General features: G+C 48.3%; 1 protein-coding gene across 1 annotated transcript in view; it reads left to right on the top strand.

The window, feature by feature from the left end:
• Positions 1-24,457, top strand: part of PHLDB3 (pleckstrin homology like domain family B member 3) — a 29,278-nt gene that overhangs the window by 2,097 nt on the left and 2,724 nt on the right. The window contains exons 3-14 of the mRNA XM_049901213.1: positions 642-824; positions 1,283-1,423; positions 5,187-5,315; positions 5,839-6,000; positions 7,901-8,011; positions 8,169-8,252; positions 8,670-8,783; positions 17,540-17,639; positions 17,789-17,879; positions 17,965-18,052; positions 18,449-18,505; positions 23,810-24,029. Coding sequence (XP_049757170.1) covers positions 642-824; positions 1,283-1,423; positions 5,187-5,315; positions 5,839-6,000; positions 7,901-8,011; positions 8,169-8,252; positions 8,670-8,783; positions 17,540-17,639; positions 17,789-17,879; positions 17,965-18,052; positions 18,449-18,505; positions 23,810-24,029 — 1,480 coding nt within the window. The remainder of the gene's footprint in view (positions 1-641; positions 825-1,282; positions 1,424-5,186; positions 5,316-5,838; positions 6,001-7,900; positions 8,012-8,168; positions 8,253-8,669; positions 8,784-17,539; positions 17,640-17,788; positions 17,880-17,964; positions 18,053-18,448; positions 18,506-23,809; positions 24,030-24,457) is intronic.

Genomic DNA, 24,457 nt, shown 5'->3' on the forward strand with positions numbered 1-24,457 from the left:
TAGCTCTTAAGCACAATGCCACCAGGGTTTCCAAAATGATTTAGAGACCCAAAAAGAAGATACAGGCCCAGAAACATGAAGACTGAGAGACAGAGACCCAAAAGGGAGACCCAGAGACTTAGAGAGTTGAAGGTGGAGACACACAGACGGAAACCCAGAAACGAAGTGCAGAGACACTGAGAGAAACAGGAACAGGGACAAAGAAACCTTGAGAGAGAGCCTGAGAGAGAAGAGACCAAGACACAGAGCCAGAGAGACTCAGGCACAAATACTAAGTCGGAGATCAAGACCCAGAGAAACGGGTAGAGACACATAGAAACCAGAGAAAGAGAGACAGACCCTGGGACAAAGAGAAAGTGACGCCTAGAGAATGGGACCTGGACTGAGAGAAACTTCTCCCAGGAGTCTGCCGCACCCTCCCTGGACTTCGAGGCTCTGGATACCTGGGTCACATGGTCTTCAGTCTTCAGACCTTCACCCTACTTTGAGAATAAGAGCTTGAGGCAGATAATGAGTTTGCTAGATCACAGACTTCCTGGGAGGTGGGGGGGTGGGGGGGGGTGGAGGGTGGAGGGCTGGGCCTATTTAAAGAGGGGAAGAGCCTCACCGCTTGCACTTGACCACACCCTCTCCAACCTCAGCTGGAGGCCCCGCCTCCTGTGGGGACCCCCGCCACGCCCCCCACGCCCACCTCAGCTAGAGAAGGGGTCAGAGGGGCAGGTCAGCGGCTTCAAGGGCAGCAACTGGAGGCACTGACTCGGGTAGCCCTGATGGAGCAGCGGGTGAAGGAGCTACAGCGCCAGAGGAAGGAGCTGAGGATCGAGGTGAGACTGTGGACCCGTTTTGGAGGTCTGGTCCTAAGGCATGAGAATTGGTAATGCCAGGCCCCAGTCCCTTAGTCCCTGGGTATCGGATTCTAGATCTCCAGCACTCTTCCTCCCTCGAACTAGGTGTCAGGCCCTCAGCCCCTTCCTCCCTCAGACTCAGGAGTCCAGACCCCCAGCTTCCTCCTCCCTCAGATCCAGGAGTTCAGGACCCAGCCCTCTTCTGTCTGAGGTCCAGAAGTCCAGACCCCCAGCCCGTTCTTCCTCAGATCCAGGTGTCTGGGCCCTGGACCCCTTCTCTCTCAGATGCAGGAGTCCAGGCCCCCAGCTCCTTCTCTCAGACCCAGGAGTCCAGGCCCCCAGCTCCTTCTTCCCTCAGACCCAGGACTCCAGGCCCCCAGCCCCCTCCTCCCTCAGACTCAGGCATCTGGGCCCTGGCCCTTGTGTTCTTTCTGCAGATGGAGGTGGAGGTGGCCTTGCTGCGGGGTGAGCTGGCCGGGGAGCGTGTGGCAGCCCGGCGGGAGGAGGAGCAGCTGCGAGAGCTTCTGGGGCAGCAGGCGGCTGCAGAACAGGGCTGCCGCGAGCAGCAGCGGGAAAGGGTGTGTGTTTGGCCTGCTGGCTCTTTATCACCTGTTCTCTCCCTTGTTGGATCTTCCTGGCAGTGCTCCTGGTTACCCTGGTTCCATCATTACCCCCATTCCCCAAATGGGGACACTTGGGCTCCAGAGAGGACGGACATATTGCTCCTGTTTCTTCCTCTTTCCCTGCTGGTGTTTTTGGGTCTGACTCATTGGGGCCTCTTCCTTTGCCTCTCTCTCTTGCTCTTTAAATGTCGTATCATGGAAGATGTCAAACCCACAAAAACAGAATAATTGGGCGGGGGGCCATGTGTGCTCACTGGCTTTAACAGTGATCATCCTTCTTCCATCCCTGTTTCATGCCCCCCCAGTTGGATTTCCTGTCCTGAGTCTTAAAAGCTGATCCCAGATATCAAATTGCCTTAAATATTTTAGCACATATCACTTACGAATAAGAACGCTTTTTTGAAAATATAATCACCATATTATTCTCACTCCTAAAAAACTAATAAATTCTCAATAGTGTCTGACATTCAGTTTGTCTCAAAAATGCCTCTTACCAGTTGATTAGTTGCGATTAGGTCCCCAAAAGGCTGGTATATTGTAGATGGTTGCTGTATCTCATGAGTATTTTTTCGTCTCTGATGGTTCCTTCTGATTTTTTTTCCCATACTGTTTATTTGTGGGTGATATAAAGTCTCTGTCCCACAGCTGGGGTTTCGCCGATTGCGTGCTGGTGGTGTCATTTATCGTGTTCCCCTGTCCCCTGTGTTTCCTGGAAGGAGGTGGTTAGATGTACAGGCTTGATCAGATTCAGATTCGCCTTAGGGCTTCCAGTGTGTGGCATCAGGGGAACATTGTATCTGGTTGTCCAGAACTCAGGTCACACTGATCTCTCCTTTATAATCTTTTTCTGAAAGGTTTTAACATGCATCTTTGGCGGTCATTTCTTGGACCGGTTATTTCAATATAGATTGGGAAATGGTAACTTTCCAATTCTACCAGTCTTTTCTTTGGCCATATCTTTTGTTTTGAGATTTCCTGGGGCTGGCTCCTGGGCCCTCATTTATCCTCAAGGAGACCCTGTTCTTCCCAGTCTTGGTTTCCCTTCTGAAGTCTAGATCAGTGTATCCTGTCTACTAGATACTTTTTCCTCCTCTAGGACCCTGGAGTCCAGGCCCCAGCCCTTCCTCCCCCAGACCCAGGAGCCCAGGTCCTCAACTCCCCTCCTCCCTCAGACCCAGGAGTCCGGGTCCACAGCCCCCTCCTCCCTCAGACCCAGGAGTCCAGGTCCATAGCCCTCTCCTCCCTCAGACCCAGGAGTCCAGGTCCACAGCCTTCACGTTCCTCAGACCCAGGAGTTTGACCCCTTCCTATTTGCTGTATCTAAAGCTGACCTCAGCAACTCCTTCTGCTCTTTGACCCGTTTGTCACAGGCTGGACTCCTGGACCTTCCCCTGCATGCCTGCTGTCACCCCCAGGCCCATCACTAACCATGTCCTCTCCTTCCAACTCCCTGAACTTATCTCTCTAGTTCATCTCTTCTTCATCCCACAGCCCAGGCCTCGGTTTAGGTCCCCTCCTCACTGCTTGGAGGACTCATGATGAGCTTTCTCCCTGATCTCAGCCTCTCTAATCCATTCCCCAGAGGGAAGATTCCAGACCTGTATCCTATTCCATCCTTTCCTTGCTCATAATTCTTCCATGGCTCCCTGTTGCTCCCAGGAGAAAGGTTCCTCAGCCTGGTTTACTAAACCCGATGTGAGCTGTGCCCTGTCTACCTTTCTACTGTCTCCCCCACTTGTGCTCCCAATCTCTTCCCACCACACATCCTCTTCTACCCTGACTAGAGTTTGCCCCCAAACTTCCTGTGCTTTTCAACCTCCATGCATTTGCACCATGCTGTTCCTTCTGCCCAAAATGCCCTTCCAGCCTCCTCAATGGCACCAGGTCTAAATGTGCTCTGATTTTTTTTTTTTTGCAACCATTACTATTTATTTCCAGAATGTTTTCATCACCCCAAATAGAAACTTGTACCCATTAAACAATAACTCCCCATTCCCTTCTCCCTCCTGCCCCTGGTAACCACCAATCTACTTTCTGTCTCTTGCCTATTCTAGATATTTCATGCAAGTGGGATCATACAATAAACAATAATTGTCCTTTTTGTGACTGACTTATTTTACCGCAGTGTTTTCAAGGTTCATCCATGTCGTAGCATGTACCAGAACTTCATTTCTCTTTATGGTTGAGTAATATTCCATTGTGTGTATATACCACATCTTGTTTATCCATTCATCTGTTGATGGACACTTGGGTTGTTTCTACCTTTTGGCTATTGTGAATAATGCTGCAATGAACATTGGTGCACAAGTGTCTGAGCCCCTGCTTTCAGTCATTTTGTATATATACCTAGGAGTAGAATTGCTGGATCATATGGCAATTCTATGTTTAAGGTTTTTAGGACCCGCCAAACTGTTTTCCACAGTGGCTCCATCCCTTTACATCCCCAGTTTCTCCACATTCTCACCAACACTTGTTATTTTCTGGTTTGTGTTAATAATAGCCATCCTAAACCAAAGCAAAGCAAACCAAACCCATTGCTGTTGAGTCAATTCCAACTGATAGCGACTGTGTAGGACAGAGTAGAACTACCCCATAGGGTTTCCAAGGAGTGCCTGGTGGATTTGAACTGCCGACCTTTTAGTTAGCAGCTGAGCTCTTAACTGCTTGCCTCCAGGGCTCCGTAGCCATCCTAGTGGGGGTGAAGTACAATCTCATTGTGATTTTCATTTTATGTCTCTAATGACTAATGATGGTTGCATCTTTCAATGTGCCTATTAGCCATTTGCATATCTTCTTTGGAGAAATGTCAGTTAGGATCCTTTGCTCATTTTTTGCTAGGGCTGTTTGTCTTTTTGCTGTTGAGTTATAGGAGTTCTTTATATATTCTGAATGTTAAAGCCCTATCGAAATTCCAAATATTTTCTCCCATTCTGCAGGATGTCTTCTCACTTTCTTTTCTTTTCTTTGGTTGCTTGTGCTTTTAGTGTCCTGTCTAAGAAGCCATCACCAAATGCAAAATCCTGAAGATTTACCCCTATATTTCTTTCTAAGCGTTTTATGGTGCTAGCTCTTATATCTAGGTCGTTAGTCCATTTTGAGTTAATTTCTGTGCTCCCTGATTTTTTTGTCTCCAAACCCCCACATCTGGGAAGCCTTGGATCACCACAAGGGAAATTGCTTCCTCCTTTGAGTTTCCACAGCCCTAGTGTCTCACTGGAGTCCCTGGGCAGGGCAAATGGTTAATGAACTCAGCTGCTAACCGAAAGTTTGAAGGTTCACATCCACCCAGACGTACCTCGGAAGAAAGGCTTGGTGATCTACTTCCAAAAAATAAGCCATTAAAAACACTACGGAGCACAGTTCTACTCTGACACACATGGCGTCGCCAGGGATTGACTCAACAGCAATGGTTTTTTTTTTTTTTTTTTTTAGTGTCTCATTGCCCTGACTGTCCAGCTGTGCTCCTTGGGCTGGGGCTGACACCTCTGTGTCCCTAGTGTCACCCCGCATGGAGGTGTTTTTGCATTTCTTCAGCAACTGTTTACTTTGCACCTCCTCCAGGGCGGGTGTGTACAGGAGTGAAATAGACAGACAAGGCCTTGTCCTCGTGGAGCCGAATCTCAGGCAGGGGTTTGAGATCTGGCTGGCCTGGCCCTTGCTGGCCTCTGTTTCCCCGGCTGTGCTTGGGCTGAGGCTGAGACCCTGTTGTGTCTTTCAGGAACAGAGACGGCTTAGGGAGGAGCGGGACCGTGTGGAGGGTCTTCGCCAGAGACTCCGGGAGGCCCAGGGACAGCTCGACTCACAGCCAGAGGACCAGCGGGAGAGGCTTCTGCAGGACGTTCAGGAGGTAAGGGCCTCCTAACCTGTCAGAGACCTGGTGTCCAGCACCCAGAGCCCAGGCCCCTGCCTCTCCTTCCTCAGACCCAGGAGTCCAGTCCCCCAGCCCCTTCCTCCTTCAGATCCAGGAACCCAGGAGCCCAGGCCCCCAGCCCCCTCTTCCCTCAGACTCAGGAACCTGGGTCCCCAGCCCCCTCCTCCCTCAGGCCCAGGAACCCGGGTCCCCAGCCCTTTCCTCCCTCAGACCCAGGAGTCCAGACCCCCAGACCCCTCCTCCTTCAGACTCAGGAACCCAGGTCCCCAGCCCCCTCCTCCCTCAGACCCAGGAGTCCAGGCACCCAGCCCCCTCTTCCCTCAGGCCCAGGAGTCTAGACCCTCAGCCCCCTCCTCCCTCAGACCCAAGAGTCCAGCCCCCAGCCCCCTCCTCTCTCAGATGACTCCAGGCCCCCCCCCCACCTTCCTTATTGACGAGGAGTCCTGGTCCCCAGGCCCTGGGGTCTAGATGTCCAGCTCTTTTCTGCCCTTGCCTACAGATCAGGGAGCAGCTGGAAGTGGCCCAGCGTGCCTACGAGGACCTGGAGTTCCAGCAACTGGAGCGGGAGAGCTGGCGGGAGGAGGAGGATCGGGACAGCCTTGGAGCCCGGGCGCTGAACCCCAGGGTCCAGGAGCTTCAGACCAGTGTGGCACAACACAGGGTGCGTGAGGGTGTGGATGGGCCTGCCTCCCTCACCAGCCATCTCTGTGCCCCCCACTCTTTGTCCAGGCCTTTCTCTGTCTTGGTTTCCTGACTGTGCCATGTTTCTCAGAATAGTAGCAAGGATAGCTGACATTTGCTGACCATTTCCTATGTGCCGGGTACTGTTCTAAGCATATCAAGAGCATTAACTTATTGAACACTTATAGCAGCCCATTGAGGCGAGTTGTAAAATGGTGGAAGGAGTAGCGTCAGAACCTGTCTAACTTCAGGGGGGATAACGAGAATCACCATCAGCCCAAAGCTGATGCCTACGAGGCGGAGGTCAGACATTCCACCTCTCGCCAACCTTTCTACCAATTCTGACACCAGCCATCCCTCCCACGGTACTTTCTACTTCTCTACTGAGTTCGATAATTCATTGTAATGGCCACACGGAACTTGGAACCACACTCACAAGCATGGGGTTTATTAGGGAAGTACCTTGTTACAATTCAGCATCAGGATCAACTTGAAAGTAATAGAAACAACTCAGGATACAGGTCTTCGATCAGAACAGCTTCTTTGGCCGTGCCTGTGGGCGGTCCTTTGCCACCAGGCCATGCTCTGGCAAGTGTTACAACTGTTTACTCTGCCAGTAAGTGTCCGGAGGCACCCGACTGTGCCAGCAAGTCTCCTGCTGAAGGCGCCCAGCTCTCTCACTCTGTGGGTTGGCAAGCCCATCAAAGCCACCTTCTATCATGGGCTGGGAAGCCCACCACGCCATCTCGCACCAGTCTCCTCGTTTTGCTGCTGTGTTTCTCTGCTGCTGGACTCTGCGGTGCTTGCCACCGCTTCTTGCCATGTCATGCCGTCTTCAGGGTTACAGGTGTCTCTCTGTCTTCTGGGTCTAGCCAGTTCTCAGCGCAGGGACCTTGGGTCCAAAGGACATGTTCTGCTCCCGGCTGTTATTCTTGATGGTAGTGAGGTCCCCTCCAACCTGTGTGGGATTGAGTCTTTTAAGCCTAGTGGCTAGTCTCCTCATTAGGACTCACCGTACCTTATTTGCATAGTCCCATCCAATCATGTGGGCATTACAAGACCATGGCTCGAAGGGCCTTATAGAAGCAATTCACTGCACAGCCTGGGTCCTTTTTTTTTTTTTCATTTTATAAATGGAGACACTGAAGCTTCAGGTGCTCAAGTCATCCTTTCCAAGGCCACTTCGTTTGTAGGGGGTAGAACTGGCAGTTTGACCTGCTCAGTCTTTACCACAACACTCTGTGCCTCTCAACCTCTAGTCCTAGAAGATGCTCCCACCAATCCCTTCTGGGAGCTTCATATTCAAAGGTTGGCCAAGTCCTGGTGAGGGGGTGGTGGTGGGGGGAAGCAACTTGTTTGACTGTATTTAAAACAAAGTTTCCAAGAGTTACTGGATTAGAAAGCTCTGAGGTGGGTCTCCTTTCCCCACTTGTTTCTGGACCTTTCCCTGTTAAGCTGTGGTTTCCCTTCTTCTGTCTCAGATAGTTCTCTCTGTCTCTGTTCTCTTTGTCATCTTGTCTCCTTTCTCAGCACCTCAGTCTTTTTGGTCCTTCTTGGTCCCTCTTCTCTGTGTGTGTATCTGGTTCGTCTCTCTGTCCCTATCTCACTATCTCTTTTCTCAGTGACGCTGTCTAGGTCTCATTCTCTGCCTGACTCCTTCAGCCTCTGTGTGTATATCAAATCTTGTACCCCTCCACCCCACCCCAGATCTCTTTTGGACCCCTGAAGGGAAGAGGGCATAAAGGAGCTCTACCTGGAGTCCCTTACCCTGGGCAGCCAAGTCCCAGGGGCTCTGTGAGTGGGTGGTACAAACCCCAGGCTCTCAAGGAGGACCCGGTTCTGGGGGAGCTGAGTGACCTGGTTGTGGGGATACCTTGCAGCGCCGGATCCAGGTTTTGGAGGAGCAGCTCAAGTCGCTGGGGGAGCAGATGGTGGCTGAGAGCCGGGGGCTGAGCCGGAAGAAGGAGGAGGCCCTTCAGGCCCTGACGCAGGTGAGTCTCCCCAGAGACCTGGTCCTATATCCTCACTTCCTCCCTGGCATGTCACCGCTTCCCTGCATCCTACATCTCCTGGCATCAGGGGAAGCTGCTGGGATGACCTATTCTGACTTTGAGAGGTGGGTGCCCCTGCTGTCTTGCCTTCCCCTAGGAGCGGAGCCGACTGCTGGAGCTTAATCACCTTGAGAGAACGCCTGGCAGGGACTTCTCTGAGTCTAACCAGGCCCTTACTAAGGTATGGGGGTTTCACGTACCTGTCAGCCCACCCTCTCCCAGGCACTCCTCCCCCAGACCCAGGAGTCCAGACCCCTGGCCCCCTCCTCCCTCAGACCCAGGAATCCAGACCCCCAGCCCTTTCCTCCCTCAGACCCAGGAGTCCAGGCCCCCAGTCCCCTCCTCCCTCAGACCTAGGAGTCCAGGCTCCCAGGACCTTCTTCTCAGGGAACCAACAGTCTCTACTCACAGTTGAGGCTGGACACTAAGCACTGCATTCCAGCTTCCCTTGGGATTTTAAACTTTTGTGTTTCCCTCTGAGAAATGGGCTGGCACTGGAGCATCTAGGGATTGGAGCAAATGGGCCAGAGCATCTGGGGCCTGGCGGTTCCTCTGTTACCCTTCCAGCTCTCATTAACCTTCATGCCATCTGCTGCAGCTCCTCTTCACCCAGAAGACAGACCGCCAGTTGCTGGTGCTCCAGGACCCCACCGCCCACACCGCCGCTGCCACTGCCTCGTCCTGCCTCTTCTCTGTTCACAGTTCCCTGCAGGTGGCTCCCCACTGCCTTGTTTTCCCTGAGTTTTCAGTGTCAGTTGGGAGGGGTTGACACTAGACATACCTATTGTGGGGGGGCAGAGATGGTCCCACAGCTTCCACTGTGGCTTCCTCTGCCCTGGGTGGGCTGGGGGGGTAGTGATGGGGCAAGTCAATCAGTAGTGTCTTTATCAGGCTCCAGCTTTATCATTATTTTGTCTCTTCTGCTTACCACCCCCCCGTCCCCGCCGCCCCACAACAAAATGGCAAAATGAGAACGTGTGCACCCAGGCATACATTTAGAAAGCACTCAGACAGGGTATATTGCTAAGAAGGTCTCCCCTGCCCTGGTCCACAGCCTCCGCCATACCCCACACCCTCCCCGTCCCCAGGACAGTATAGCTACTGGTGTCCTGAGTATCCTTCTAGATCTTCTTAAAACTGGGGTCTCCAACTTAGGAATGAGTCAAAACTTTGATTTTTCTGGTTGCTTTTTTTTTTTAATGAACCAGAATAGGAAATATGAGAACATCGTGGGTGAAGTCAGGGTGAACATTAGATGAGAGGTTTTGTTTCACTTGTGCGGAAACTCAGTGAACGCTTAGAAGTTGGTAGCTCTTAAGGCATGCAAATTTTGTTTTTTCAAAAATGTATGTATTCGCTGCTAGTAATTGCACCTTTTTTAACTTCATATTGTATCATGGAGATTGTTTTCTATTGATATATTTAGACTTGTTCATCATTTTTAATGACTTTAATGATAGCAATATTAACAATAACCATAGTAATAATAACAGCTTATATTTATTGAGACCGTATAGTATGCCAGGAGCCCTGGTGGCACAGTGGTTAAGACCTATGGCTGCTAATCAAAAGGTCAGCAGTTTGAATCCTCCAGCTGCTTCTTGGAGACCATATAGGGCGGTTCTCCTCTGTCCTGTATGGTTGCAAGGAGTTACAATCGACTCCAGGGCAATGGCGTATAGTATGCCAGGCACTGATAGAAATGCTGAACGTGAATTCACTCATTTAGTCTTTGCAAGAACTCCGTGAGGTAGGCTCCATATCTCCATTTTATAGGCAAAGAACCTGAGGCAGAGGTTAAATTGCTAGTATGTGGCAGAGCTGGGATTTGAACCCAGGCACTCTGTTCTCAGAGCCTATGCTCTTAACCCCACTGGGCTTCTGGTTGGTACACTATTCTACTGTGTTATCGTTGAGCCAGCCCTTTGCAGATGGTGGTTTGAGGTTTTTGAAGCTTAAGCAACACTGTCAGGGATACCCTTGTGTGAGTGTGTCTTTGCACCAACCAGTTAAACCAAGTGCTTTTAAATTGATTCTGTTTCATGGAGAAACCCTATGTGTGTCAGAATGGAACAGTCAGTGCTCCATGTGCTCCAGGGTTTTCAATGGCTGATTTTTTTAGAAGTAGATCACCCGGCCTTTCTTTTCAGGTGCCTCTTGGTGGACTCAAACCTCCAACCTGTGAGTTTGCAGCTGAGCACGTTAACCATTTGCACCACCCAGGGACTCCTTAATATTAATTAGTAGTTAATTAATGACAAATGATATTATATATCATATAAAACATTTTCATATGATATATACCATATGAATGATAGGAAACCCTGGTGGCCTAGTGGTTAAAAGCTATGGCTGCTAACCACAAGGTTGGCAGTTCAAATCCACCAGGTGCTCCTTGGAACCTGTATGGGGGCAGTTCTACTCTGTCCTGTAGGGTTGCTATGAGTCGAAATCGACTTGATGTCAATGGGTTTTGTATATAACGATAAGCATATTAACAGTATTCTAATATGAGAATATCATTTGTTGTCTCATATTTTTTAATATGAGAATATCATTTGTTGTCGTTAGGTGCTGTCAAGTTGGTTCTGACTCATAGTGACCCTGTGTACAACAGAACAAAACACCGCCTGGTCCTGCGCCATCCTCACAATCATTGCTATATCATTATTAATAATCAGTAGCTAAAAAAAAAAAAAAAAAAAAATTTTTTTTTTAATTGATTGTAATACACAGAATAATATTGCTATTTCTTAGGCATTATTAATGATGTTTTCATGTTAGAATACTGTTAATACGTTTATCACTATGTGGTGTATATTGTATAACATATCATTTGTCGTTAATTAATTAGTAGCACTAATAATGAAGTTTTTAGTGCTTAGTACTAAGACTCTTAGGCCAGGGTCTTTTCTAAGCCTTTCTGTCAGTCTGAGCCATATGGAATTGCTATCATTTAGCGGTGAGATGGTCTGCTACTGGCAATTTGACGTGATTCAACCTAATACGTATACTCTCTTTTTTGCTCAGAAAACCCAAACTCCCAAAAATAGGTCCTATTATTATCCTCGTTTGGGTAAAGGGTTAACAGAACCCTTTCTTCTGTATGAGAAATGAACCTTGGGTTAACTTTCTAGCTTGTTCCTCTGGAAACCAGTTAAAGGTGGAGTGTCAGCTCTGTTGCCAGGAGCATGGTTCAGGGTAAAATGATGCGTCTTAGTAAATGGCATGTCTGCAAATGCCTGGTGGGGAGCTGGGTCCACTCCTGTGGAGTCGTCACCTGAGTTACTGGTTCCCTGTGGGGTGCGGGGCTTCTGCGCCCAGGTGGACCCCATTCCCACCATTGTGGACCTCATCTTCTTGCACTGAGCTGTCACCTGGGCCCAGACACCTGTCCCTGGAAGCTTGTCACTGTGGCAGGCACTCTTCTTTATGCTTTGCATGAGGTCACTCATTTAATCCTTGCAACAACCCAAGGAAGGGTAGGGGCATGTTACCCCCTTACAGAGGGCAGACCTAGCCTGAGAGAAGAGAAATGACTTGCCACAGTCACCCACCCACTTAGGAAGTAGCAGAGCTAGAATTTGAACCCAGAGCCCAGGTCTGCCTGTTTCCATGTCCTGTGCCTTTCAGGAGACAAAGCTTTCCCAGGAATCCTTCAGAATCCAAGTGAATGCCGCAGCTAACACAAGTTCAGAGGGGGTGGCTGGGAACCCCAGGGCACATAAAGAGCCCAGGGTGTGTTTATTTACTCAGCTAGATAAACAGTAAGTAAGTGAATAAATAAATGCATGAATTAGCAAGTTATTCCACTGTGTCCCTCCAGGTTGAGTTAAATCCCTCTCAAACTCTACTCCTTCTTTGCAGTGGTGCCTTTTGATATGACACCTAAGAGTACTGACTGCTTGGGTTCAAATACCTGTTCTGGCACTTCCCAGCCCTGCGATCTTAGACACTTAACTCCTCTGTGCCTTGGTTTCCTTTGCTTCGAAATGGGGATAATAATAGCACCACTCGTGAATGTGTTAAAGAGCTCAGCACAGTGCCTGGCATATAGTGGGGGCTCAGTAAATGTCAACTGGTGTTACTATGGTGATAATTACAATTTTTAGTATTATTACAATTATTATCATCCTTGTTCTACCCCCACCCACCCTCATCTCTGGCTCGCATGACCCTGCACCAGCCTCCTCACTGATGTCCCCATCTTAATTTCTGTTTCCTAATAATTACTCTTCACACAACAGCCAGAGTGTTTTTTACCCTTTCTGCTTTGGTTCCCCCCAACAAATGCCTCACTCGCACCCCCTCCCCGCCCAGGCTTCCTCACTACGGCCTACAAGTAGCTCATGATCTTGCCCCTGCCCACATCTCATCATTTCTCCTATATTCACTCAGCTCAGCCACACCTGTCCCTGCCTCAGGGCCTTTGCACTTGCTGCTCTTCTACCTGGAACGCACTCCCCTCAGTCTTCCCTGGCCAAGTCTTAGCCTTTGAGTCTTAGCATCAGCGACTAGAAGTCTATCCCTCATCTTCTAGTTGGAAAGTCATCTTCTTTTATAACACGGTATTCTCTTCCCTCACAGCAATTTCTGATTATATGTTTTTGTGTACAATGGCTTATTCAGTTCCTGCAACATGAGCACCATGCAGACAAAGATTGGGTCTATCTTTTTGTTAGCTACCATTGAGTCAGCCACTCATTCATGGTGACCCTATGTACAATGGGTTCAGACTCTTGTACTCCATACGATTTTCTTTTTTAACCTGTACACAAATGCTTGTAGCAGCTTTATTTGCTAAAATATACAAATAATGTAAATACCCCTCAATGGGTGAATTGGCAAACCGTGCTACATTTGTACAATGGAATGCCACTCAACAACAAAATCGGACAAACTTTTTTTTAAATTGCTTCTGTTTGCTTATTTTTATTGTACTTTAGATGAAGGTTGACAGAATAGACTAGTTTGTCATTAAACAGTTAGTACACATATTGTTTTATGACATTGGTTAACAACCCCAGGACATGTCTACACTCTTTCTTCTAGACCTTGGGTTTCGTATTACCAGTTTTCCTGCCCTCTCCTGCCTTCTAGTCCTTGCCCCTGGGCTGGCGTGCCCCTTTAGTCTCGTTTTGTTTTACGGGCTCGTCTTACCTTTGGATGAAGCGTAAACCTCGTGAGTGACTTCATTTCTGAGCTAAAAGGATGTCCAGGGGCCATACTCTCGGGGTTTCTGCAGTTTCTGTCAGGCCAGTAAGTCTGGTCATCTTCTGTGAGTTAGAATTTTGTTCTACATTTTTCTATAGCTGTGTCCGGGACCCTCTATTGTGATCCCTGTCAGAGCAGTCAGTGGTGGTAGCCAGGCATCATCTAGTTGTACTGGACTCAGTCTGGTGGAGGCCGTAGTTGTTGTAGTCTTTTAGTCCTTTGGACTAATCTTTCTCTTGTATCTTTAGTTTTCTTCATTCTTCCTTGCTCCTGGAGAGGCAAGACCAGTGGAGTATCGTAGATGGCCACTCACAGGCTTTTAAGACCCCAGGCGCTACCCACCAAAGTAGAATGTAGAACATTTTCTTTATAAACTATGTTATGCCACTTGAGCTAGATGTTCCCCGAGACCAGGGTGCCCACAGCCCTCAGCCCAGCAATTCGGTCCCTCAGGGAGTTTGGATGTGTCTGTGGAGCTACTGTAACCTTGCCTTGTACAAATTGTTCTGGCTTTCCCAGTATTGTGTACTCTTACCCTTTACCAAAGTTACTGCTCATCTATTGTCTATTTAGTGCTTTTCCATCCTCACCCCTCCCCTCCCTCGGAGCCATCAAAGATTGTTTCTTTTTGTGAGTAAACCTTTTCATGAATTTTTATAGTAGTGGTCTCATACAATATTTGTCCTTTTGTGATTGACTTATTTTACCCAGCATAATGCCCTCGAGATTCATCCATGTTAGAGATGCTTCACAGATTCATTGCTGTTCTTTATCATTGCGTAATACTCCATTGTGCGTGTGCACCACAGTTTATTTATCCACTCATGTGTTGATGGGCATCTAGGTTGCTTATGTCTTTTTGCTATTGTGAACAATGCTACAGTGAACATGGGTGTGCATATGTCTATTCGTGTGACAACTCTTATTTCTCTAGGATATGTTCCTAGGAGTGGGATTGCTGGCTGATATGGTATTTCTATTTCTAGCTTTCTAAAGAAGTGCCATATTGTTTTCCAAAAGGGATGTATCATTTTGCAGTCCCATCAGCAGTGCATAAGAGTTCCAGTCTCCCTGCAGCCTCTCCAACATTTGTTATTTTCTATTTTTTTGGTTTGTTCCAGTAATGCCGGGGGTGAGATGGTATCTCATTGTGGTTTCAATTTGCATTTCTCTGATGGCTGGTGATCATGAGCATTTCCTCAGGTGCCTGTTAGCTGCTTGAATGTCTTTGGTGAAGTGTCTGTTCATTTCCTTTGCCTGTTTTTTAATTGGATTTTTTGTCTTTTTGTTGTAGAGGTGTTGGATTTTCCTGTAGATTTTAGAGATTAGACCTTTGTCTGATTTGTAATAGCCAAAAATTTTTTTCCAGTCTGTAGGTTCTGTTTTTGCTCTTTTTTGTGAAGTCTTTGGATGCGCAGAAGTGTTTAATTTTTAGAAGATTCTAGTTATCTAACTTATCTTCTGGAGTTTGTGTGTTACTATGGTTTGTATCCTGTTAATGCCATGTATTAGGGCCTCTAGTGTTGATCCTATTTTTTTTCTATGATCTTTATAGTTTTTGGCTTTCTATTTAGGTCTTTGATACATTTTGAGTTAGTTTTTGTGTATGGTGTGAGGTATGGGTCCTGTTTCATTTTTTTGCAGATGGACATCCAGTTTTGCCTGCACCATTTGTTGAAAAGAGTGTCTTTTCCCCATTTGATGGACTTTGGACCCTAGTTGAAGATCAGGTGACCGTAGGGGGATAGATTTACATCTGGGTTCTGAATTCTGTTCCATTGGTCAATGTTTATCTGTCGTTGTAGCAGTACCAGGCTGTTTTGACTACTGTAGCTGTATAGTAGGTTTTGAGGTAAGGTAGTGCGAGTCTTTCTCCTTTATTCTTCTTCAGTAGTGCTTTAATTATCCGGGGCTTCTTCCCTTTCCATATAAAGTTAATGATCTGTTTTTCCATCTTTTTGAAGAATGTTGTTGGTATTTGGATCAAGATTGCATTGTATTTGTAAATTGCTTTGAGTAGAATTGTCATTTTCACAATGTTGAATCTAGCTATCCAAAAAATGGATAAACTCTTGATAGATGCAGTATGGATGAATCTCATAGGCATTACACCAAGTGAAAGAAGCCAGTCTCAAAGGTTATACTCTGCACGATTCCACTTATGTGACACTCTGGAAAAGGCAAAACTGTAAGGACAGAGAACAGACCCATCAGTGGCTGTCAGGGCTGGGGTGAGAGGAGGGTTAGACTACCAGGGCAGCACAAGGGTGTTTTATAGGGTGATGGAACTGTTCTGTGTCCTGACTGTGATTATAGGGTTTTCATTGGCTGATTTTCAGAAGTAGATGGCCAGGCCTTTCTTCCTAATCCACTTTAGTGCAGAAGCTCTGCTGAAACCCATTCAGCATCCTAGCAACACACAAGCCTCCACTGACAGACAGGTGGTGGCTGTGCTTGAGGTGCATTGGCTGGGGATCGAACCTGGGTCTCCTGCACAGGAGGTAATAATTCTACCACTGAGCCACCAATGCCGGGGTCTGTCTTACCCACCTCTGTCTCCTCAATACCAAGTGTATAAGATCCCCAGCAAAGGCCCCTGAGTGGTACAAATGGTTTGTGCTCACCTACTAGCCAAAGGGTGGATGGTTCCAACCCACCCTGTGGCACTGTGGAAGAAAGGCCTGGTGATCTGCTTCCATAAAGATTATAGTCGAGGAAACCCTATGGAGCAGCTCTACCCTGTAACTCACGTGGTTGCCATCGAGTCGAGATCGACTTGACAGCAACAGGTAAAGTTCCCCAGCTAGGAAGAATTGGGAAGATTGTTTCAAGGAAGGAAGGATATAGGGAACCACAGGGACTTGGGACTCAATTTTTTCTTTGTGAAGTGGAGCTAATGTGTCCTCACTTCTGGAGCTTGTGGAGGCGTAAGTGGCCACACTGGCCTCCACAGAGGGTGTTCTGTCACGGTGTGAAAGGGCCCGGGCTTCACACATCCTCTCCAATGCTCAGTGGGCTGGTCCCCCCCCGCCCCCCCACTTTATTGAGACATAAAACCGGTTGCTGTCTAGTCAACTCCAACGTATGGTGGCCCACATGTGTGTAAGTGTAGAATTGTGCTCCGTAAGGTTTTCAGCGACTGATTTTTTGGAAGTAGATCTCCAGGTTTTTCTTCCAAGGTGCCCCTGGGTGGACTCAAATCGCCCACCTTTCAGTTAGCAGCCGAGAGTGTTAACTGTTTGCACTACTCAGGGACTCACAGTGAGCTTTTTTTTTTTTTTTTTTAATAGCTTTATTGAGACATAAGGGGGCAATGGTTGTTCAATGGTAGAGCCCTCACCATCTACACAGGAGACCTGGGTTTGACTCCCGGCCAGTGCACCTTATGTGCAGCCACCACCCATCTGTCAGTGGAAGTTTGCGTGTTGCTATGATACTCAATAGGTTTCAGTGGAGTTTCCAGCCTAACATAGAGTAGGAAGAAAGGCCTGGCTACCTACTTTAAAAAATCAGCCAGTGAAAACCCTGTGAATCACAATGTATGATCTACAGCTGATCATGGGGATGGCGCAGGACCAGGCAGTGTTGGGTTATGTTGTGCATGGGGTCACCATGGATTGGGGGCAACTCGAGGGCAGCTAACAGCAACTCGGAGACATAATTCACGTACAATACAATCCACCCATTTGAAGTGTACAATCCAGTGGTTTTTAGTACACTCATAATGTTGTGCGCCATCGCTACAATCAATTCTAGAACATTTTCAGTACCCCGAAAAGAAATCTCACATCCCACAGACATCATCCTCTAATTCCTCCCTCCCTTCCAGCCCCTGACCACCACTAATCTACTTCCTGTCTCTATGGCTTTGCCCATTCTAGATAGTTCATGTCAGTGGACTCATACAGCATGTGGTCCTTTGTGACTGGCGTCTTTCACTCAGCATCATGTTTGCAAGGTTCATCAGTTTACAGTGGGCTTTTTGATCTGTGATGGGGGAGCCCTGGTGGCTCAGCGGTTAAGAGCTCGGCTGCTAACCAAGAGGTCAGCGATTTGAATCCACCAGCTGCTCCTTGAAAACCCTGTGGGGCAATTCTATCCTGTCCTATAGGGTTTCTAGGAGTCAAAATGGACTCGACAACAATGGGTTTTTTTTTTTTTTATAACGGAACAGGTGATTTCACTTGGCCATTCTGACTTAAGAGTTGAAGTTGAGTGTCTCTTCCTCTATGATTGGGCCTTGTGTGTTTCCAGGGCTCCATTGGCCTCCAGAGGAACGGAAGCCTGCCCCGGAGGAGGGGAGAAAGGGCAAGCCAGAGAGGATCCCCCCGACCTCTGTCCCTCCATTGTACTGGTGAGGACCCTCCCCTTCCCCACCTGCCCCAGTTCCCCGTCACCACCTTACCTGAAACAAGGAGCTGGCAAGGATGCCTGCTGGGGAAGAAGTGATGGCACTCGGGCTAGGGAGTATCCAGCCCCCTGACCCGGCCCCCTCTCTCCCAGGACCTCTGGAGGCCTCAGCTGTTTTGCCAGCAGCAGGGGATTCTGGGAGACACCCCCTCTATCAGCTGCTGAACTGTGGCCTTGGGAATAGGTGAGACATCAGGGAGAAGGTGGGAAGACGGAAGGAGAAGGTCAAGCCGCTCTACCCTGCCCTGGTCTCTGTTCTCCCCTCCTAGCCGTGGGGCCCTCCATCCAGACATCGCTCACATGGAGCGACTCCTGCAGCAGGCTGTAGCAGAGAGGGAGCGGCTGCTCAAGGCCAGGGTGAGACCTCAGACTTGAGGACAGGGGACCCCACCCCAGCCCCCTCCTCCTCAGACCCAGGAGTCCAGGCCCCAGCCCTCTCCTCCCTCAGACCCAGGAGTCTGGGCCCCCAACCCCCTCTTCCTCAGACCCAGGAGTGCAGGCTCCCAGCCCACTCCTCCCTGAGATCCAGGAGTCCAGGCCTCCAGGCTTCTCCCTTAGACTCAGGACTCCAGGCTTCAAGCCCCCTCCTCCCTCAGACCCAGGAGTCCAGGCCCCCAGCCCCAGACCCCCAGTCCGTGCCTCCCTCAGGACGTAGGAGCCTAAACCCCCAGTCCCTCCTTTCTCAAGACCCAGCAACCCCAATGCATTTTTCTGGTTAGCATCCTCATTGACTGCTTCATGCTGTATCCACAGGAAGGGACGAGAAGGAGCACAGAAGGTTCCTCAGGTCCCACTGTGCCTGCCATCATGGTCAGTCCTACCCTCTGCCCTCACCCCGTCTCTCCCTTGCTTTCTTTCTCCCCCTGCCCTATGCCCTTTCTTAGAGCTCACCCACCTCTCCCCCGGTGGGACAGAAAAGCGTGCTGAGCTTGGCAAGGGAAGGGGAAGTAAAAACTCGGCTTCCATTATGGTCATCTCTGTCCATCTGTGTCCTTGGGTAACTTGATCCACTTCCGTGCCTCAGTTTCCTCTTCTGTAAGTTGGTGACAATGTCAGCAGTTACTCCAGAACAAGGATGACTATATGCTGGAGCTTTTAAAAATAACTAAAAATTTTATTTACTTAAACTTTTTATTATAGAATTTTTCAAACATAACGCAAAAAAAGTACAATAGTTTTTTTTTTTATAATAAACCCACACATACCCACCCCGTAATATAGAAAATTATCAATATCTGATCTTCTTTTGCCTGTCAACTTGGTTTTACTAATTCCCTACGTAGTTTCTTCTCTGCGCTGGAATATTTTAAGGCAAATTCCAGATATTGTATCATGTCACCCATGCATCAGATGAGCCCTGGTGGCGCAGTGGTTAAGCACATGGTTGCTAACTAAAAAGTCGGCAGTTCGAATCCACCAGCCTCTCTGTGGGAGAAAGATACGGCAGTCTGCTTCCCTAAAGATTTACAGCCTTGGAAACCCTATGGGGCAGTTCTACTCTGTCCTGTAGGGTCACTATGAGTCGGAAATGACTTGATGGCAACAGGTTTCTGTATTATAAAGTTATGGGATTATTAGTAGTCTTGTATAATAATGGGATGTTTGTTAGGCTAAAAAAAAAAAGAACTCATCTATTGGAAATATGTAGTGATGCATGGGTAAACCAGAAAAACCAAACCCATTGCTGTGGGGTTGATTCCTAACCCTAGTGACCCTACAGGACAGAGTAGAACTGCCCCATAGAGTTTCCAAGGAATGGCTGGTAGATTCAAATTGCCAACCTTGGGTTAGCAGCAGAGCTCTTAACCCCTGTGCCACCAGGGCTCCAACATCATAATACCCAGTCCATATTTACATTTCGCCACAGTTCATATTCATGTTTTCCCATTTGGCTTCTAAATGTGTCCTTAGAGTTGGGTTATTTGATTCTGGGTCCAAACAAAATACACACAATGTATTTGGTTCAAATGTCTCCTAAACCCCTGGCAGTCTGTCAGCGCCCTCCCTCCCTCCCTCCCCACCTTTATTTATTTATTTTAAATGTCATTTATCCAGTAGATTTTCTTGCACCCTTGGTTTGTTTAGCTGACGGCTTCCCGATTAAAATCTTTATTTTTCCCTACTCTGATACCACAAGTACATTTGTACCATAAGGGACGAGACAATATTGAGAAAGTGAAGGTTACCCTTGACTGTCCTCTGCAGTCTTGCCTCTGCACAGGTGTTTTCTGATTGTCAGGAAGCTTTCAAATCTTTTTTATACCGTCCCACCCATACTTATCGAATCACATCTTGTGAGTTTAATTTTTCCATCCATGGCATATTATTTGCAACGTGCTCTTTGTTATCTCAGCATTTTGTCCTTTCCCAACAAATATTTTTCGACTGCCTACTGTGTACTTGGAGTCCTGGTGGTGCAGTGGTTAAGAGCTCGGTCGCTAACCGAAAGTTCAGCAATTCGAGTCCCTCAGCCGCTTCTTGGAAACCCTATGGAACAGTTTTACTCTGTCCCGTAGGGTTGCTGTGAGTTGGAATCAACTAGACGGCAACGGATTTCGTTTTGGTTTTATGTGCGCTAGAAGCCAGGTGGAGCAAATGGTTTGCACTCGGCTGGTAACTGAAAGGTTGGCGGTTTTGAACCCACCCATGGCTCCACGGAAGAAAGGCCTGGTGATGTGCTTTTGTAAATATTATAGCCAAGAAAACCCTATGGAGCTCAATTCTACTCTGTAACCCATGGGGTCACCGTGAGTCAGAATCAACCTGACAGCAACGGGTTTGGGTGTTTTGGTACAGTGTGTTAGGTTTTCGATTAACAACAGAGACCAAAATTAAAATCCGTGCTCTCGGGAAGCTGTTTAGTGGGGCAGATGAACAAAAACAACATCAATAAGTAAAATAAACAGCATGTCAGATGCTGATAAGAGCCAGAGGGAAAAATAGAGCAGGAAGGCAGTGGAGCTTTCCTGTTTGTTAGGTATACGCCCTACCTCATTAAAAATGAAATGGGTGCCCCATCATTTATTAAACAGGACCTGTTGTATGCAGTTGGAAACCCTGGTGGCATAGTGGTTAAGTGCTACGGCTGCTAACCAAAGGGTCGGCAGTTTGAATCTGCCAGGCGCTCCTTGGAAACTCTATGGGGCAGTTCTACTCTGTCCTGTAGGGTCGCTATGAGTCGGAATTGACTCGATGGCACTGGGTTTGGTTTTTTGGTTGTTGGTTGTGTGCAGTGTGTTTCTGGAATTTGTAACTAGAAGTAGAATTGTTGTTATTGGGTGCCGTTGAGTCAGTTCTAAGGAGCATTCTGGCTGTACTTGTTCCAAGACATTTTGTTCATTCTTCTGGCAGTCCATGGTATATTCAATATCCTTCACCGACACCGTAATTGAAAGGCATCAATTCTTCTTAGGCCTTCCTTATTCATCGTCCAGGTTTCACGTGCATATGAGGCAGTTGAAAACTCCATGGCTTGGATCAGACTCACCTTAGTCTTCAAGGTGACATCTTTGCCTTTTAACACTTCAAAGAGGTCCTTTGCAGCAGATCTGCCCAATGCAGTGTATTGTCTGATTTCTTGACTGCTGCTTCCATGGGTCTTGATTGTGGATCCAAGTAAAATGAAATCCTTGGCAACTTCAATCTTTTCTCTGTTTATTATGAAGTGGAATTGGTGGGTTGAAAAACTTGGCAGTGGCTAGCTCATCCTTAAAATAGCCCTGTGCATGGGATGCTGTGGTAACCTCCAATTTTCAGAGCAGGGATTGAGGCTCCAAGAGAGCCAGGGGTTCCATTGAAGTGACAAGGTCGGGGCATGGTGAAGCTGAGAGCCCTGAGCTCATCTCTGCTCTCCTCCTGGATTGGGCCCTGGCATTGCCACATCCTAACTGACCTTGGTAAGTCGCTTCTTCTCTAGAAGCCTCAGTTTCCTCATCTGTCACATGGGGACAGTAACAGGTTGTTGCCAAGTCCCTGATGGTACACACAGTTAAGTGCTTGACTACTAGCTGAAATGTTGGCGGTTTGAAGCCACCCAGAAGTGCCTCAGAAGACAGCTCTGACGATCTGCTTCTGAAAAGTCACAGCCTTGAAAACCCTATGGAGTAGTTGTGCACACATGGGGTCACCATGAGTTGAGTTTGACTTGAAAGCAGCTAACAACAGCAGCAGCGGGTCATTTGGAGAAGAAACAAGGGGATCACTGTAATGGCCTTGGCACCGTGCCTGACACATAGTAAACTAAAAAACCAAACCCATTGTCGATGAGTCAATTCCAACTCACAGTGACCCTGTAGGACAGAGTCGTACTGCCCCATAGGGTTTTGAAGGCTGTCATCTTTACGGAAGGAGACTGCCACATACTTCTCCTGTGGAGTGGCCACCGACCTTTCAGGTAGCAGCCGAACTCTTTAATTACTGCGCCAGTGGGACTCCTTTAAAATAGGTACTGTTACCCTGATTTACGGGTAAGGAGCCTTGGTGGCATAGTGGTTAAATGCTCGGCCACCAACCACTCTGTGAGAGAAAGTTGTAACAATCTGTTCCTGTAAAGATTCAAAACCAAATCAAACCCATTGCCATCAAGTCGAATTTTGACTGATAGTGACCCTAAAGGACAGAATAGAACTGCCCCATTGCATTTCTAAGTCTGTAACCTTTAGGGAAACAGACTGCAGCCTCTTTCTCTCACGGAGCGGCTGGCGGGCTTGAACCACTGACCTTTCAGTTAGCAGCCAAGTCCTTAACCATTGTACCACCAGGGCTCGTTTCTGATTACAGTGTTGGAAACCCTGTGGGTTAGTTCTTCTGTGTCCTATAGGGTCTTTGTGAGTCCAAATTCAACCCACTTGATGGCAGTGGGTTTCCACCTCATTTTGACCATGGGGCTCACACCATTCTTTGCAGGGATTATTTGGGAAAAATTGGTATGAAGAGACACAGCCTGTCCTGATGTGTTGTGATGAGGGCTGGGGTAGGGCACTTTGCAAGCACTGATGAGGGGCACCTCACCCAGACAGGAAGGATGGCACTTCCAGGTGTGGCGTCCGTATGGATGGTGGCACCACCATTGTTGGGAGTCATTGACCCCTCCTTCTCGCTCATCTGCATGTAAGCAGTAGACACTTAACTGCTTTCATTCTTCTCCCCGGACCTTCATGGCCACCTAAGGATGACCTCTCTGCCTGGTGAGGCCTGGCTCGGTCAGCTTTGGCTGTGTGACTTGGGTCTGGTGACTTAACCCCCCTGAGTCTTGGTTTCCGCATCTATAAAGTAGGAATACATGTACTTATCCCCCGGGGAGCTTGAGAGGACAGAGAGAGTATGTATATACAAAGTGTTCGTTGTTAGTTGCTGTTGAGTCGATTCCTACTCATAGTGTGACCCCATGTGTGCAGGGTAGAACTGCTCCATAGGGTTTTCAAGGCTGCGAACTTCTGGAAGCAGATCGCCAGGCCTGTCTTCTGAGGTGCCTCTGGGTGGGTTTGAACCACCAACCTTTTGGTTAGCAGTCCTGCGCTTAACCATTTGTGCCACCCAGGGACCATAAAGTGCTTCCCATAGGATAATAATCACAAGAAGAATAACGACACCAATAATAGTGACAATGAAAACAATGTTCTCATTTACTGATCACTTACTATTGGGTCCCTGTTTTACAGAATCAGCATATGAGTGTTCCACTTTGAGGACCTTGAGCCAGGGGCCCCTCACATTTCTGACATGCCTTTGGCATTTCATAGTGAGTTCTAGGCTCAGGAGGATCTGGGTTTGAGTTCCAACTCTGCCACCTAGAAGCTTTGTGGGACCTAGGGTGGATTATTACAGCTCTCTATACCTCAGTTTGCTCATCTGTAAAATGGGGCTGATGATAACACTGTCCCAAGGGTGGCTGTGAGGGCTCAAGGAGCTGATGCTCATAAAGCCCTGGGCAGAGTGAGTGTCACGGTCAATAAATGTAGCTGTTGGAATCCTCATTATCCTCACTGTTGTTAATATTACTGTCTAAAGACTTGGGTAGGTAAATATACCTATGTGTGAACTGCTGTGATTGGGCTTCCCTTGTGGGGCTCCAGGCTGCAGGATGCTCAGCTATCCCCTCTCTTCCCTTCCCAGCCCCCACCCACACCCCCAATCCACCCTCCAGGACCCCGTGTCTTGGACCTCCGGCAGCACCTGGAACGATTGGGCCACAACCCGGAAAACTGCCCGCAGGTACGGGTGTTAGGGGGCTGCTGCCGTGGACCCCTGGTCAAGATGGGAGGCCGTATCAAGACCTGGAGGAAGCGATGGTTCTGCTTTGACCGCCAGGCCCGTCGCCTGGCCTACTATGCAGGTAAGTCCAGCTGGGCCACCTTGAGTCTTGTGCCCTTAGAGCCTGGAGGAGTCCAGTCTAGAGGCCTTTCCCCTCAGATACCCAGGAGTGTTGGCCCTCAGACCCCCACTGTCTTAGGCTGCTGAGTCTGGGTCCCTGGCCCCTTCTTCCCTTAGGATTCAGGAGTCCAGGTACCCACCTCCTGCTTCCCCCAAGATCCAGGAAATGGGCTCCTAGCTTTTTCTTCCCCATAACCCAGGAGGCAGATGTCAGGCCCCTCATCTTCCAGGACTCCCCAGCTCCTTCTTCTTTAAGCGACCCAGAATCCAAACCCCCAGCCCTCCTAGGCAACCCAGGTTTCAATTTTATACAGCTTTGGCTCCTAGACACCATTTTCCTACAATATCCGGGAGTGTGAATCTGGATCCTCTCCTCCCCTTTCAAGACAC

The sequence above is a fragment of the Elephas maximus genome, chromosome 11, assembly GCF_024166365.1.
Source record: "Elephas maximus indicus isolate mEleMax1 chromosome 11, mEleMax1 primary haplotype, whole genome shotgun sequence".
Lineage (NCBI taxonomy): Eukaryota > Metazoa > Chordata > Mammalia > Proboscidea > Elephantidae > Elephas > Elephas maximus.